The sequence below is a fragment of the Octodon degus genome, unplaced genomic scaffold (assembly GCF_000260255.1).
Source record: "Octodon degus isolate 3935 unplaced genomic scaffold, OctDeg1.0 scaffold00149, whole genome shotgun sequence".
In the NCBI taxonomy this organism is placed as follows: domain Eukaryota; kingdom Metazoa; phylum Chordata; class Mammalia; order Rodentia; family Octodontidae; genus Octodon; species Octodon degus.
Window position 1 is genome coordinate 1,200,627 of NW_004524725.1, and position 15,376 is coordinate 1,216,002.

Consider the following 15,376-nt stretch of genomic DNA (forward strand, 5'->3'; position numbering starts at 1 on the left):
GAAAAAAAAAAGCTCAGAGAGCTCTGTGCCAGTGTTTTACTCTGAAGATCTAACTTCCAGACAGTAAGAACACCTCCCTATTTTAATACTAACCATATTTTTAAAGTACCTGGTGCTTACTGTTCCTTGTATAACATTCTAAATTTGATTCAGCGGAAAAATCCGGTTTGGGGTCAAAAGCAGAAATTATTTTCCAGGCAGGAGAAGCTTTAGTCAACTAGAAATGATAGTTTCGGATGCTGTGATAAAAATTCTCAGTGTACAGACAGTTCTGGAAATGTTAGAGTGGATATATTCTTAGTTTTTCAATCCGAATAAAATGGAAGGGGTCCTGTCTTTTACTTCTAGAGATTAACACCTCTGCTTGAGAACATCACTGGGTCCCTTTCCCCACAACTGTTCCAGCAACAAACAAACAATCAAACACCTGTGCTGGACTTACAGCACTGCAAGGTCCAGGCTTCTCTGCCTTCCCTTTGAGAGGCGGGCCTTTTCTTCTTCCCCAGTCCTAGTCACCCAAAGGTCCTCCAAGACTTTCTCAAACTCCTGACTACAGAAACACCTGCACTGGTTCCCTGATTTCAAAGGAAGCCGGATACAGGTCTCCTGATTGATGTGCTAAACAGACTCTTCTGAGCTGAGCTGTGACAACCACAGACTTGGCAGAGACAACTATTACTTCCATTTTTAAAAGAAGTCTTTTAAAAAATATATAAGAAAGGGGACAGGCTCCCAATCACTTCATGCCCTGTCATACTGAAATTTTTCTCTTCTCTTCTATTTTAAAGAGTCCCTCACAGGGCTAGAACATGGATCTTTTCTTCTGAAAATCTAATTTTTCCTTAGATGATGTGTAGCTGCGTATACTTGGGACAGAACCCACATGTCTGAATAGTCAGTCATAACGACGCATGTGCCTTTCATTTTTTTGCGGGACCCTCCAGCAGGACTTCCCACATCTAGCCTGAGTCCAAATCACCTAAACAGCTGATCAGAGGCAGACGCTGGGCCCAACTCATCAGCTCTGCGGAGGGCCCTAGGATGCGTGTCTACAGCAAGTCCCTAGGTGACACTCACGCTGTCGCTCCAGGCGCCACATCTGAGAACTGTTGACAGACAGCTTTAGAACCCTAAAGCAAAACACAACAGAACAAAAAGCCACCTACTGACCACAAGGCACTTCACTAGATTGAGGCAGCCCAAGGAGCTACCCCTAACTCTGAAAATTAAACATTTTACAACTTTCCTTTCCTAAAGAATAAGCAGCCAGTAGAATACAGAACAGTGGGTGCTTCATGCCAGGGGAGCGGGGCTTCCAGGTTAGGGAGAGATGACTGTTGGTGCTTCAGGCAGGGCAAAGTGCCCCGGGTGACTCAGTGTTTCTTCTAGTCTCTGAGAGGAGAGCAGTGCTCAGATGGCTGAGCAGGAGGCTGTGGGAACAAAGCCCCAAAGCAAAGCCACCTCTCTCCACATCCAGCATCCCTCCTGGGGTGGGGCTGGGGTGGAGCACGGGGCTCTCAAGGATGGCGTGCCTCTGCTGCAAGCTTGCACACTCTGCTGTGCCCCCTCCCAAGGTCTTTCTCACCCAGCCAGAGAACCAGAAGAGAAACGCTTTCCCCCATTGTCCCACCAGGGCCAAGGCCAGACCTAGATATGCCACAGTGCCTCAGAGGATTGCTGTCTTACTCGGTAGCGGAGATGGTGGCGTAAGGCCTCTGAAGCAGAGCGATGGAGAGAAGTGAGGGCACACATAGGGGACCAGAGCTACAAAAGAGGCAGAAGCTCCAGGATACAAGAGAGCCGGTCAGGTTTTAAGGGAAGGGCTAGAAGTGGTTAAGGAATGATAGGAAGATCCTAGGAGAGTCCATCCCTCCTTGAATTCCTTATTTCAAGTGTTGTACTAGGTACTAGGGAACAGGGATGCTTACAACACCGTGTTTCTCACCCTTGAAATGTTTATGTCTAATGAGGAAGACAGTAGTACAAAGATAACTTATGAGAACAAGACAAGTACTAGGGTAGAAATATCACATAGAGCTATGTAAGCGTAAAGCTCAGATTAAATAACTGGGCGCGGGGTAGGGAAAGGGTGCAATACTCAGGGTGGGGGAACATTTGGGCTGGGCTGCGTGGACCGCACTGGATGAGGAAGTGCAGGAGCCCATCCAGAGAGAAAAGAGCAGGTGCAAAGGCACAAGGTGTGGGGAGTCTGGGCACATAGGGCAAAGTGGAGCTCCCAGGGCTGGCCAGGGGTGGGTGCATGTCCGTGTGTGGGCACGGGGTGCCTGGGCACATTCATAGGAGAAAAGGCAGTGCTGCCAGTCTTGGGGGACAGTATTGCTGTCTCATGGGACTGGTGGGAAACTCAAATCTATGGATGCTCAAATGCCTTAAAAGTCTTAAGATTTGCCTAGAAACTTTACATAGCCTCCATTTAAAGTAATCTCTAGATTACTTATCACATGTAAATGCTATATAAGTAGTTGTTATCCTGCGTTGTTTAGGGGACAACAGCAGGAGAAGTGTACATATTAGAACCGATGAATTCCCCCCGCAACATTTCCAATTCAGGCCAGGTGTGGTTGCATGCACCCCTAACCTCAGCACTCTGGGAGGCTGAGGTAGAGGGATCACAAGTTGTAGCCTGGTTGGAACAACTCAGTGATTGACCAAGACCCTGTCTCAAAATTAAACATAAAAATATAAAAGGGCTAGGGATGTGGCTCAGTGCAAAGGCCCAATTCAGCTCCTTCTACCATACACACACACACACACACACACAGATTTGTGGTTAGACTCTGCCGCTACAGACCCATAGATCCACAGGCACTAACTATTCTACAGGAGGACGTTGGAGTTCTAATCTCAGGGTAATTGAGAGTCACTGAATCACAGGGAACACTTAAGTGACGCAGCCAGATTCTCATTAGAGATACTGTCGCTGCAGAGGACAGCACGAGGTGGAGAAGAGAGATTCCAGCAAGGATGGCCATTTGGTGGGCCAGGGCCACAGGCAGAAGGGAGGCAGGAGAGGGATTTAGAGATCAAATCTGTAGCCTTTAACCCTGGCTGTGCAGTGGGGACAGTGCAGAGGGTGGTGGAGAACGCGTCCTGTCACCAGCCCCGGCGCCAGCGAGGGATCGGAGGTTCTGCAGATGATCGCGGCATTCTGTATTCCCCCTTCTCTTTCCTGCTTTTGCTGTTCAAACTTGATATTCACCATCTGGTTTTATTTTAAGCATAGATGGGGTTTGGGAAAGGAATAATCTCATTGTTGTTTATTGCAGCCATGGAAAATGCATCATGAGAGCACTTGCGGCGGATGCTTAGCATTTAGATTACGCTTGCCCAGCCGAAGCCCACAGTCCAGGTGCCACCCGGCGAGGCTGCGTGTGGGCCTGCACAGCAGGGGTCATCATCGGCGCCACCGGCCTTGAACTGGGGGCTTTGTAACTCGATTAAAATCACACCAGGATTTTCACGAGTGGTTTTTAGTCTTAAAAAAATTATAAAGCAAGAGACTTGAATTGTAAGCATATAACTAGAAGAAACTCCTTGTTTGTTTCAATAAGTAGTTGAATAGCTCTTTTATAAGGCCCAGCAGGGCAAGCCTGAGACAACAGGTGGTACCCAGAAGACGCTGCGTGCCGGCCACCTCCTGTCCTGCACCTCGACAGCTGGATCAGGGCCAGCTGTCATGGACTGAGCCCAGAGCCCGAGACTGGCAGGAAATGACAGGCGTTCAGGCCTGAGAGGCGGGCTGGGCAAGGAGCCCTGGCACCCTCTCCTCTGTGGGGTGGAGCAGCTCGGGTGTGGAAGGGAGACTGGTGAAGTGGGAGCTTTGCCAGTCTTTCTGCTGATGATAATGGGTACGTGATTTGTGTATGGCAGCCGGGTGGGACGTGATGGAGAAACCCAGAAAGACAGCCCTGACAACACGAGGACTGCTGGGGAAGTACTGCTGGCTCCTGCCACTTCTCCAAGGCACTGCAGGTTCCCAAGTCAAGGATAATGACAGAATCTTAAGTTCTGCGGGAAAAGCCACAGTAACAAAACATAAAACAATGTGTGAAGAACTGGTAAACTTTTTGAAGATAACGTTATTGTGCTGATGGAAACTTGCTATGATTGTAAATGTAAGTTGGTATAATCTCTTGGTGAGAACCTAGCAATTCTGCTAGAAGATATGTTGGACAAAGTGTAGAAAATATGTACAGGACATATAGGCAAAGATGTGAGTTACAGACTACCTTATCATTTGGAAAAACTGTATTCCTATAACAGTGTAAACTGGTGATAGAAATTATAGCACTTCCAATGTTAGGGAATATTAGTGATTATAAATCATGTTTCAGAAGACTTTAATGACACTGACAGTCAGACGTGGTGACACATGCCTATAATCCCAGCACTTGAGAGGCTGAGGCAGGAGGATTGACATAAGATCAAAGCCAGCCTGGGCTGTCTAGTGAGTTCAAAACCAACCTAATTGCATAGTGAAATACTATCTCAAAAAGACAGAAAAAAAAAAAAAAAAAGACATAGAGAAATGTTTAGGACTCTAGCACTGAGATCACAGCATTTTTCATAAGCATGTTATTAAAAATACTTAGAGGCTTAAGGAAAAAGTCTTCGGCACCTACCTATAATCTAGAAAGCTGAGGCAGAAGGACTGCTAGCTTGAGCCCAGCTAGGCACTTCAGTGAAACCCTGTCTCAAAATAAAAAGTTAAAAAAGGAGCTGGGAATATAGCTCAGTGGAATGGGTCTAGGTTCACTATTCAGTACTAAAAGGAAAAAAAAAATTCAATTACAAAGTTATAGCAAAGTGGGGGCTGGGGAGATGGCTCAGTGGAATAAGCGCTTCCCTGGCAAGCATAAGGACCTGAGTTCAATCCCCAGTTCCACCAAAAAAAAAAAAAAAGAAAAGAAAAAGAAAAAGAAAAAAGAAAAAAGAAAAAAGAAAGAAAAGAAAAGAAAAAAAATTCAAAGCAGGCAAAAAAAAAATCAGACTTAAAAAAATTAAGCATTAACAAAGTTATAGCAAAATGATGAAGATAATTATCTTTAAATAGTAGGATTATGTATTGTCCTGTGGTTTTCTATTTTCTTAGTCAAAAACATTTACATGGTGAAGTGCTACTTTTGTAATCAGAAAAACTCATTGAATTATATAAAATAATTTAAAATGATAGTAAATTTATAAGACACCTTTACAAAAATTGTAAATTTAAATTATAATATAAGTGAAATATATAACATGTAATATACTGAATATATATAATGAGTCACTTATTAGAGTGGTATTTAGTATAAAAATTCCCAGACAATTAAATAATTCCTTAGAAGTTTTTGCAGAAGAACGTGAGGTAAGAAATACGAAAGACCAATATTACTGTGAGCTCCCCACAAAGAGCCGCTGTACTGTGCGCTGCAGCCCGGGGCTTCCTTGGAGGGCTCAGATGTGCTGCCAGCTCCAAGAGGCCAGCTCACTGGGCCCCACAGAGCTGGCTGGGACGCTCCAGGGACTGTGCTGGACTGGGGTGAAGGTCCGGACTGCACCAGGAGAGGAGTGGGGAGGAGGTGGCGTGGGCTGGAAGGACGCCTTGCTGGGATGGGTGAAGAGAAGGTTGACCCTGCACTGATGAGCCCAGGGGGTGGGCGTGTATTCCACCATCCTGTACAGCTGATGGTAAGGGGCAGAAGGTAAGCAGTGCCAGCACAGGGGCACAGGGGTCCCCACAGGGAAGACGGCTCAGGCAATGTTATAGAATGTTAGCGATTATAAAGCATGTTCCACAAGACTTTAATGATCTAGGCATCCAGATGTGGTGGCACAGGCCTGTAATCCCAGCACTTGAGATGCCGAGGCAGGAGGACTGCCACAAGATCAAGGCCAGCCTGGGCCATCTAGTGAGTTCAAAACCAGTCTGAACTATATAATGATATACTATCTCAAAAGACAAAAAATACAGAGAAATGTTCAGCCCTCTATCCTTGAGTCTGCACAGAATGCCTGCATGTTCAAGGCCGACTGCAGGAGCATCCCGGTAGGTCATGGAGACCAGAATGTGGCGATCATCCCAGGTCCTCCAAGGCTGTCACACCGTGGCCAGCTGTGGGCTGGGGAAATAACCCTAACACTGCTGGTAGGCACTCCTAGATAGCTTTCGCTACCAATTTACATTATTCCCCGAGTCTATCACAGAGCCTAGCAGACAGCAGGTGTGCAGTGACTGCGAGTTCTGTGTACCTCCCCCTCGCCCCACCAGCCCTGGCAGTTGTATCCAGGGCCTTCCCATTGAGCTGCGTTCCATCCCTTTTTTTAAATTTTGAAACAGAATCTTGCTTGATCACCAACTTTCTTGGGCTAGACTTTAACTTACTGTCTTCCTGCCTCAGCCTCCCGAGTGATAGGATCACAGGTGTGGGCCATGATGTTGACTGCTCTGTGCTTTAAACCCATCTCGTGAGAGTGCCCCGCCATGAGCTGTGCTCAGGCCTGCCCTGGAGCCCTGTCTTAAAATTTTTCTTTCTTTTTTTGTAACTGAACAATCATATGTCCCATGTAAATCCTACAGTTCCCAGGGATCATGCTCCCTATCTCCTGAATTGACACCTGTTAGGGAGAGACACACTTAAATGAACTCTCATTGAAGACATCTGTGACATAGGAGAGGCATGGTACTGTAACCATGTATGAGCAGAGTGGTTTGGCATAGGCATTCAGGTAAAATCGGTCTGAGGAAGCGACACTGGGGGATGCAAAAGATGCACATGAGTCAGCTGTGCAGACAGGATCCCTCAGAGACAAACGAGCATCGGCCAGGGGTCTGCTGCAGGAAAACGTGGAGCCACTGTGAATGGCTTTGGGAAGGGCAGTGTGGCACCTGTGTAGACTTGGTGGCGAGCGTGGTGCAGAGGAGGTCTGAGAAGCCAGCAGGGGGCAATTTCGGGGTGGAGCGTGGGCCATGAGGTTAGTTTGTAACATTACTCAAAGTCAAAGGAAAGGTATGTCCCATACCCTAACAGAAGAGCGACAGTCACACGACTGCGCTACGCTGTCCTGCCCCACTCATTCATCCGGCTCCAGTAGCAGCCTTCACAGGCTGGCCTTCTGAGGAAGCTCCCTGCTGGGGAAAAGCAGCTGGCAAGATGTGTGAAATCAAGCCTGGACCCCAGAATGCCACTGGCTGATGAAAAACAGCACTTCTTCAAGATACTTTCCTTCCTCCACTAGAAAGTTGTTGCACCAATTTTGTTAGAGGGAAACTCTCCAATGCCAACCGAAGAAAATGTTACAGTAAATATAAAAGCTTGTGATGTTTATGATGTGCGACCTTTGTGTGGGCCACAACTCCAGGGAAAAGGAGAAAAAAACCTCTTCCCCTTAAAATGATAGTGAATATGATGCGGTGCTTTTGTTTGCTTGTTTTTGCCTTCAAAGGCCTTATGATCAATAGAGCTGATTTTCCAGTGCTTACCTAAGCCATCAGAGCTGGGGGGAAGGGATGACAGGCTCCAAATGGCAGAAAGAGGGTACGCTCCCCATGGCTGGGTGGATGGGGAACAAGAGCTCGCTGAGCTGACTCAAAACGATGTTGCTGTCTGAGCTGGGATACAAGGGAGACCACGGAGCCCCACTGCAACCCGCTGGCCCCAAGTGCCCCTGCCTTTGTTGCACGGAGCCTGAGAGTGGAGGGAACACAACCGGATGGCTGTGGGGGCCAATGCGATGAGCTGTGTGTGGCATCCTGGTTTGATTAAAGTTGGAAGATGTATTCCACATAGATTTTTCCGAGTAGTTTTCCTGTTATGGCAACATTTCACTGTCAACCAGAAATCTTGTGATCTCAGTTTAAATTCATTAACAGTTGTTTTCAAACTCTCTATCACAAAATCCTTGTGTATATTATAAAGCATCCTAGGCGTTGATATATGCACTGAATGCCATAGACAGCTGTATGCTTATCTTGTTCATAGTTTTGTTTTTTTTTTTTCTTAAATGAAATGCATCACTCTCATAGACATTTCTAGAAGATTCTAAGAAAGAATAGAAAAGAAATGCATTGTGGTCTTCTCTCATCCCAGACTCCATTAGGCTTCCTCTCTGCTCTGATCCTTGTACCCATATCTTCAGGGAAACAGCATTACAACAGAGTGGCCTGGGGACACCAGAGGCACACTTACCACTCTCTGGCTGGAAGACGAGCTGGTCCCTTCCTCGTCTTCCCCATCTGGCTCCTGGTCTTCGTTGTCAGTCCAAGAGGACACATCCTCTACTGAGCTGGTCAGATCTGGCAAGCTCTTACAAGTCAGCCTGAGGAGGTCTTCTGCAGAGGTTTCCTGTCGGGACACAAGGACAAGCCCGGGAATTACCCCCTGCGTCAAGCAGTGCTGGCTGTCACCATGACAGAGCCAAGCTGCAGGCTCCTATCCAGTGCCTACATGATCCTTAGGTTCTGCACATCCGGGGTTCCTGTCCCCATCAGGGCGTGTGTACACCCAGTTCAAACCCAAAGCACTGTTCCTTCTTTGAGGAACTTAGGCTAATGCTTCCCCAGGCAGCCCAAGCTCTCTGGACCTGGACTCTTCAAGGGCCTGTCTTGTCTTGCTTTCAAGACGTTGTGTACACTTCCTCACGGGCAGGTGAGCCTCTTGGAAATCTGACCTCTCCATAACCCTCGAAACCAGCCTCCCGCATTCTCCCCAGAGGCCTCACCTCAAGTCATCTCCAGGCCTCCTTGCACTCCCCGCCCAACGCCCACACCCCCCAGGAAGACACCCTGATTATGACTATGGTCTGAGGGGAGAAAGCCTGAGCACCTCTCTTTGACCCTCTCTGAGGTGATCTATGAGCCCCTCAGGTCTCTCTAATATCTGGGACTATTTCTCTTACTCCCTGCAGGCTGGGCAACTTCTCAGGTCTGTGTGCCCTGCTTGTCATGAGTTCCTCCCTCCCAATTCCAGTCCTCCTCATGACTGTGTCCCCAGACCCACTCAGAGCACAAATATCCACTCCACCTTCCTCCCCTGCCCCGCTGGCCATCTCACTAGCATGTGCTCATTAGAAAGAGATTAGCCTGTTTATTGCATCAAAATGCCACGCTGAACATGGGATAATGGCAAAGCAGCCCTTGAACAGCTTCTAAAGGTCAGTAACAACGCATGGAGCCCGACTCTGCTCACATCCCTCTAAGCAGGCTCCATAGACACAGCCCCTGCTCCTCAGTACAAAGAAGGCCAGAGTAGGCTCGAGTGCACACATGACCAGGAAGTGCTCGTGACAAACTCCAGGACCTTGGCGCTGTCCTGGGCAGGGCCACCAGACCCAGAGCCAGAACTGGGGTCAGCAGGGCACAGGGCTGCAGAGCTGACCCCAGCCCAGCGAGGTCTCTCCTCATCCTCCTACATCAACCATTTCTGCAGGTTGATGGTCTGAATCATCCTGCTGGGACAGAGCTGACAGGAAGGCGGGAAACACACCCATTTAGACAGCACACTGTACCAGCTACTGGTGAGTTGGCATCTGATGACAGCGACGTTGGTTACTAGTTTATTGCTGTTTTTACTTTTAAGAAACCTGAAGGATACTAATTTTATATTTATTTATTTTTATGTATTTGGTTGTTACAGGGTCTCACTACACAACTTGGACTTGTGGTGATCCTCCTGGGATTACAGGTATGTATCACTACACCTGGACTCTGGCTGGCTCAGCCCACCCTGGGGGGCAGGGCTGGCATAGCATGTGGTGCCAGGGATTGAACTGGGGTGCCTGAGCTTGCCCAAACAGGTGCTGTAGCCCGCTGAGCTATCTCGCCAGCTCCAGGTACTCATTTTAGGCCAGTAATGATGAGTCCTATGCCGTTAGTTCTTACTAAAGGAAATGAGAAGTTATTAAAGAGAAAGTAAGTTCATGTCTCTTCTGTGATGTCAAACTCTGCTGAACCACAAATGAAGGTCCTAACTGGTGAGTAAGCTGCACTGCAACTCCATAATAAAACACTATATACAGTCATGAAAAATGGTGCTGCAGAGATGCCCTTCCTCTGTGGAGAGGGTCTGAGAGTGTGCTACTCAGCAAACAACAAACTGAAATCACATGGAATAAGCCCGTAATGACTAACACAGGTTCTCCTAAACAACATGTAATAACGCATACTAACCACGAAGGCAGGCTTTTCCCCCTGGTTTACTCTGACCAGCTACGCTGCCCAGGGCCTTTTTCATCTCTGTGGTCTCCATGGCAGCCTCATCAAGCAGGTCTGGGTGAGGCAGTACACAAGGAAAAGCTGGGGTTCAGAGCTGAGGTCCACAGCTTTTCCAGGGCAGTGCGGCTGGGTGGAACCGTCCCCAGCAAGCAGTCCCCTTGGGGGTTATTCTATTGCCGGCTGGAAGGACACACCGCTGACAGATAATACCGTGGTAGTGTTATCAGAATTTCATCTTCTCCTACTTCTCTGTGTTTTTCCTGGGGTTTCTATATTTGATGTAAAAAACAAAACAAACCACCGTATTTGCTAACAAAAACCAGGAATGGGGGAAAAAAAAAAGGACAAGAGACCTATATCCTTACACGCTGCTTCCAGGAATAACAAAGCTTGGCTATTCTGAGCTCATTCAACAAAAACCATGTCAGCTCCTGCTCTAAGTAAACAACGTGTCTGTGGAAATACAAGACATTTTCTCTTAAGTAACTGCTATGTGTCCCAAACACTGGTTTGAAGTTCTGTGACAAGACTGTCACCTAGAATAACAAGTCTCCATTTTTTATTGTTTTCTATATTCAGCAAGTTGGAAGCTCTCTCCCATTCAAATATGAAGAAGAAAACGAAGTCTATGAGTTACTTGTTGTTGTTGGATAAAGAGGAGAAAGAGAGGCCAGGAGGCGCCTACAATGGGTGCTTCTCGTCCCCTGCATAAATGAGCACCTCAGTGGCGGAGGCTGCTGGGCAGAGGCTGAGAGGGGACCGGCGGCAGCTGCTAGGCAGTGTGTCCCCTAATTGTAAGCAGACTCAGGCTGCGGAGGGAGAGTCTCGCTCCCAGGTCTGGGTCAGGCGCACAGGGCCCTGGGCTGCAGACCTGGAAGGGTCACCTATTCTAGCTCCTGAATGTTGCTTAGCATTGTGAGGACCCCAGCGAGTGTCCAAAAGCCAAAGCCTCTGGCAGGAACACATGGACTTTCTTTGACACCACTGGCTACAGCTTATTTTATGTCTTGTTTGCATAAAAGGCAGCTTGAGGTATGAGAAGCAGCACGAACCTTGAAGTTGGGTGGACCCTGGATACAACCCTCTGCCGCTGCCTACTGCCACATGACCTCAGAGCAGGCCAACTGAGTACTGGGATTTGGATTTCTTCCTTTGAATAAAAAGAATTCAGACTTATCTCAAGGGATTCATTTTTACATAACCTAACTGCTGCCTGATTCATGTACATGGTCCTTTCTTCCTGTAGGGCGGGGTGTGAAATTGGAGATCAGGCTTCCCAAAGGAGTTAACACGCCCTCATTGTACTAGCTCCACCCCTTTCTTTTCATCTTTTGTTTTATTTGTGTTTGTAGATGATGGCTTGACACAGAGGAGAAGAACCTTCTTCATTTTCCACACTAGCCAGAGAAACAAGGTAGGGTAGAAATGAAGGTTTGGCGGCAGGGGGCAGCACAGGGTTTGGTGCAATGCCCAAACCTGTGTGTCTTGAGGCGCAGTCTGGGTGGAAGGGGCTGGAAAGCCCAGTGGGCACTGCGCAGACACAGCGTTCTGTGTGTGCAGCACCAATGACACGTTCATGCTCCAGATCCTGCAGGCCACACAAGGAACTGCCTCCCTCCTTGGGGAGTTCAGAGGCTGGGGGTGGAGAACCCTGGGAAAGAGGCACAAGTGCCCCTCAAAGCATTCTGGGTGAAGCAGGTGCAGAGCTGTGGACTCTAGGGAGGGTCCCCGGAGCCCCATGGCAGCTATGAGGGGGAGGAAATGACTTATGAGTGGGGACTGGGCTTAGAGACTCGCGTGTCTTTCTGAGACTCACCCGAGGCGCTATCCATTTCTTTTGGAAGCCTAAAACACTTGTTAAGGTTTGCAGTAAAATGGTTAAAGCAAGGAATGCAGATTGTCTCTAGATTACAAGGACTTTACATGAAGCGAAGGTTATACAGTTCTATACCGTATTGTTTGGGGAATATTGGCTAGGGACAAAGTCTGAGCATCTTTGGCTACTGCAGCTGTTCTTTTTTTTTAAATATGTGGGACCCAAGACTGGTTAAACATGTAGATGCAGGACTGCGACTATGAAGAGCCAACTGTACTCTCCAAATTGGCAGTAGAACTTACAGTTTAAGGGGGAAAACATACAAAACCCCAAGGTACCAGGTCCAAATCAGCAAGGGGTTCATAGGTAGAGAATCACCGTAGGGCAGTGGCATGGTGCCGGGCAGGCCAAGACATGTGGCCTCACCCCGATGCTTCTGGGAGAAGCTCCACATCCCTAATCACTCACTCGCACAGTCTCTCTCCCTGTCTCCTGGGTAAGGCACTCAGAGGAAAGACTGGGAAGGAGAAAGGGCAGCCTCCCTTCCTCCTCAGAGCTGTGAACTCTGCAGCCTTTTTCCAGGGCTTTATGGCTGGTGGGGCCCAAAGCCAGGACACTCTGTGAGCACACATCAGGCCTCAGGATCACAAGGAGAGAGAGAACCAGGAAGAGAAGGCAGCAGCAAGCTGGCACAGATCCTGGGCTGGGCAACAAGCGCTGGCACCTGGCACTGTGGACGGCACCACGGCCTCTGCAAGGAGAGCGTGCCATGGTGATTTGCACCAGGCGTAGACTTGAGAGGAGGAAAGGTAGGGCGGCAGGACCAAAGGATTCCCAAAGCTTCCTCCAGCTCCAGGCGTCAGGGCCTTGGACCATCCAGGGGCCCTGAGCCCTTCTTTCTTCCAGACCGGAAGATTCAAGCCCACACCCCAGCTGTCCAACTGCTTCGGTTTGTCCAGGGAGCACCGCTACTTCCTCATGTTCCCCTTCTTCCCACCCTACGCTCTTTTCTCTTTGGATCAATTATTTCTTTTCTATATCCTTTCACACTGTTAAAGACTCTTCAAGGAACAGAAAGAAAATGATGAAATGCACATCAGCTAAGGGTCTCCATGTGGGTTTACACTGTTGCATCCAGGCTATTTTAATATCCCAATGTAAATATGTGAGCGCGTGCACACGCGCGCACACACACACGTCTGTCTGCACGTGGCATGGGGAGGACTCAAATCTGAACTCACCACCACCACTAAAATACTTTAATGAAACAAGCGACCTACCTTGCTGGCTACCACCAGCTGCACCATTCCTGTGGCAGAGCGAAGAATGGCTACGGCTTCCTCGTGGGACAGCCCGATCAGTAAGTGACCATTGATCACCAGCAGTTCATCTCCCAAGGACAGTCTGCCATCCCTGAAGAAATGCAGATGGGAAAAAAATATCCTTGTCAAGGCATTCTAGGCCCGAGAAGGGTTATTTTCAAGGAGCTCGGACAGGTCACAAGAAGGGAGTTAAAATTGGTGATGAAGAGGGAACAGTGACATCGAGAGTAGGATGGAATCCTTTGTCCCGTGTGTCCATATCCCACTGGAAGAAGGGAAGGGCCACCATTTTGAGGAAGTCACTTAACAATAAGCATATTTTGAAGCTACTCTCAGTATCTGACATCAGTGTCAAAGATACTCCCATCCGGGTAGCGCTGGTGATGGTGAAACCAAGACTCCAGTGTTTTAGGAAAGCCACATCATCCTTTTTTAAACAATCCCTTCTGCCCTTGTGACCAAGGGATCAGCATAAGGCCAAGTCACTGAGCTAAGCCCAGGGATAGAAAGGCAGCCTGAGCCCACCAGCAGTCCTTCCTCGGCCACTGCCCTTCTCTTCTCGGGGACAGGTCTCTTTCCAAATTTCCCCTGGAACCCCTGTGGCTGATACTGTACTGCATGTGTCTGTGGCCCCTTCTCAGAAGGGTTACAGGACCTACAGTAGTGGTGGTGATCCTTTTTGTGCTTTCAGTAAAAATAAACATTCCACTATAGTACATGTGCTGTAGGTTTGCCACCACTGACCCAGAGGGTGAGGTCTCCCAGCTCTTTTCTTAACCTTGGGTCCCAAAGCCAAGGTTCCTAAGTAGGAAGATGAATCCAATAATAATAATAATAATAATAATAATAATAATAAAATAAACTGTTTGATTTGTTATTGTTGTATCTATCAGACCCGACCTACAACCATGGAAGTACAATCATTGCTTCTTTATTTCCTTTAAATTATGGCTAAGTTTTCATTCCACCTGGCTGGCAGGAGAGTCAGTTGTCACTGGACTGTTTACCCCAGGGAGCATAGGGCTCTCAGTGTCAATGTATGCCAGAGGACTGGGCAGGCTCCATCAGTGGGTTCCAACTGAGCCACCTCTTATCTGATCTCATGACCACAAAGGAACCAGAGATAGCTAAATACGGGACAGGAAATCTGATGAGGCGGTGAGACCTTGAACCTCTTCCACAGTACGTGGGGTGCTGCTGTGGAACTCTTGAATGTGTCCATTCTCTAGGATTCACTCAGCTTGGATTATCTTTTTTTTTTTTTTTTTTTTTTTTTTTTAAACTCAGGACCTTTTTTTGTCTTTGAACGTTCATGAGCCTCTCGACTTTCTTTCTTTCTCTTTTTCTCATGGTAATCCAAGTGGTACCCATAGTGTTTGCGGTGTAATTCAATATATTCATTCTGTGGCATGATGACAGCTGCAGAGCCACCGCGGGCGGCCTCAGGAATGCCTTAATAACAGTATTTAAAAAATGGGCCCTCTTGGAACTACAGCAAAAGTTGGGCATTCTGGTACCTGTGATCCCAGGACTTGGGAGGCTGATACAGGAAAATTATGAGTTTGAGGCTAGCCTGGGCTACATAGTGAGCTCACAGCCAGCCTGCATAGGGCGATGTTGTCAAAAAACAAAACAAAACAAAACAAAACAAAACAACCCAAACTGCAATGAAATATCGTCTTATATCTGTTAGCATCGCCATTATTAAGAAAATGATAACAAGTGCTGGTCAGGATGTGGAGAAATTGGACTCTTGCTGATGGTCGGAATATAAATTTGTACAGTTGCTAGGGAGAACACTGTGGAGGTTCCTGAAAAGATTAAAAATAGAACTATCACCTGACCCAGATATTTCACTTTCAGGCACAGAGCTGGTCTTCGTCATCTGCAGGCTCCACATCTGTGGATTTAGCCAATCTTGGATCTAGTATATTTGAAACATGCAGACTCTTTCTTGTCACTGATTCCTATAAACAATACAATATTTATACTACATATCTTTTTTTTTTTTTTTTTTTTTTTTTT

At 47.5% G+C, this 15,376-nt stretch overlaps 1 protein-coding gene across 7 annotated transcripts in view; it reads right to left on the reverse strand.

Annotated features, from left to right (window-relative positions):
- Pdzd2 (PDZ domain containing 2) overlaps positions 1–15,376 on the reverse strand; it is a 401,332-nt gene that overhangs the window by 81,995 nt on the left and 303,961 nt on the right. For all 7 annotated transcript variants that reach the window (XM_023702360.1, XM_023702362.1, XM_023702361.1 and 4 more), the window contains 2 exons: positions 13,310–13,442; positions 8,190–8,345 (listed from right to left, as the gene is read on the reverse strand). In XM_023702360.1, coding sequence (XP_023558128.1) covers positions 8,190–8,345; positions 13,310–13,442 — 289 coding nt within the window. The remainder of the gene's footprint in view (positions 1–8,189; positions 8,346–13,309; positions 13,443–15,376) is intronic.